The following is a 206-nucleotide window of genomic DNA, read 5'->3' as shown; positions in this document are numbered from 1 at the left end:
TTTTTTCTTCCCTCTGCCCCCCCAGAACCCCCAGATTTGGGGGGGAATAGGGTCTCACCCCACGCCCATGAGGTAGCGGGGTTTGTCGGGGGGCAGGAGGTCGGTGCTGAGCTTCACCATCCGCCAGAAACGGTCCTTCTCCCCCCCCCCGCTCAGGCCCCCGATGGCGAAGCCGGGGACGTCCCGACGGGTCATTTCTGGGGTTC

The 206-nt window shown here is 65.5% G+C and overlaps 1 protein-coding gene across 1 annotated transcript in view; it reads right to left on the bottom strand.

Annotated features, from left to right (window-relative positions):
• LOC106898702 (beta-1,3-galactosyltransferase 2-like) overlaps nucleotides 1-195 on the bottom strand; it is an 11,072-nt gene extending 10,877 nt beyond the window's left edge. Inside the window, exon 1 of the mRNA XM_014960112.1 lies at nucleotides 59-195. Coding sequence (XP_014815598.1) covers nucleotides 59-195 — 137 coding nt within the window. The remainder of the gene's footprint in view (nucleotides 1-58) is intronic.
• Between the last annotated feature and the right edge of the window lie 11 nt (nucleotides 196-206).

This window comes from Calidris pugnax, unplaced genomic scaffold (assembly GCF_001431845.1).
Source record: "Calidris pugnax isolate Ruff unplaced genomic scaffold, ASM143184v1 scaffold512, whole genome shotgun sequence".
In the NCBI taxonomy this organism is placed as follows: Eukaryota; Metazoa; Chordata; class Aves; order Charadriiformes; family Scolopacidae; genus Calidris; species Calidris pugnax.
Note: the sequence above shows the minus strand (reverse complement) of the source record. Positions and strands in the feature narration are given on the sequence as shown.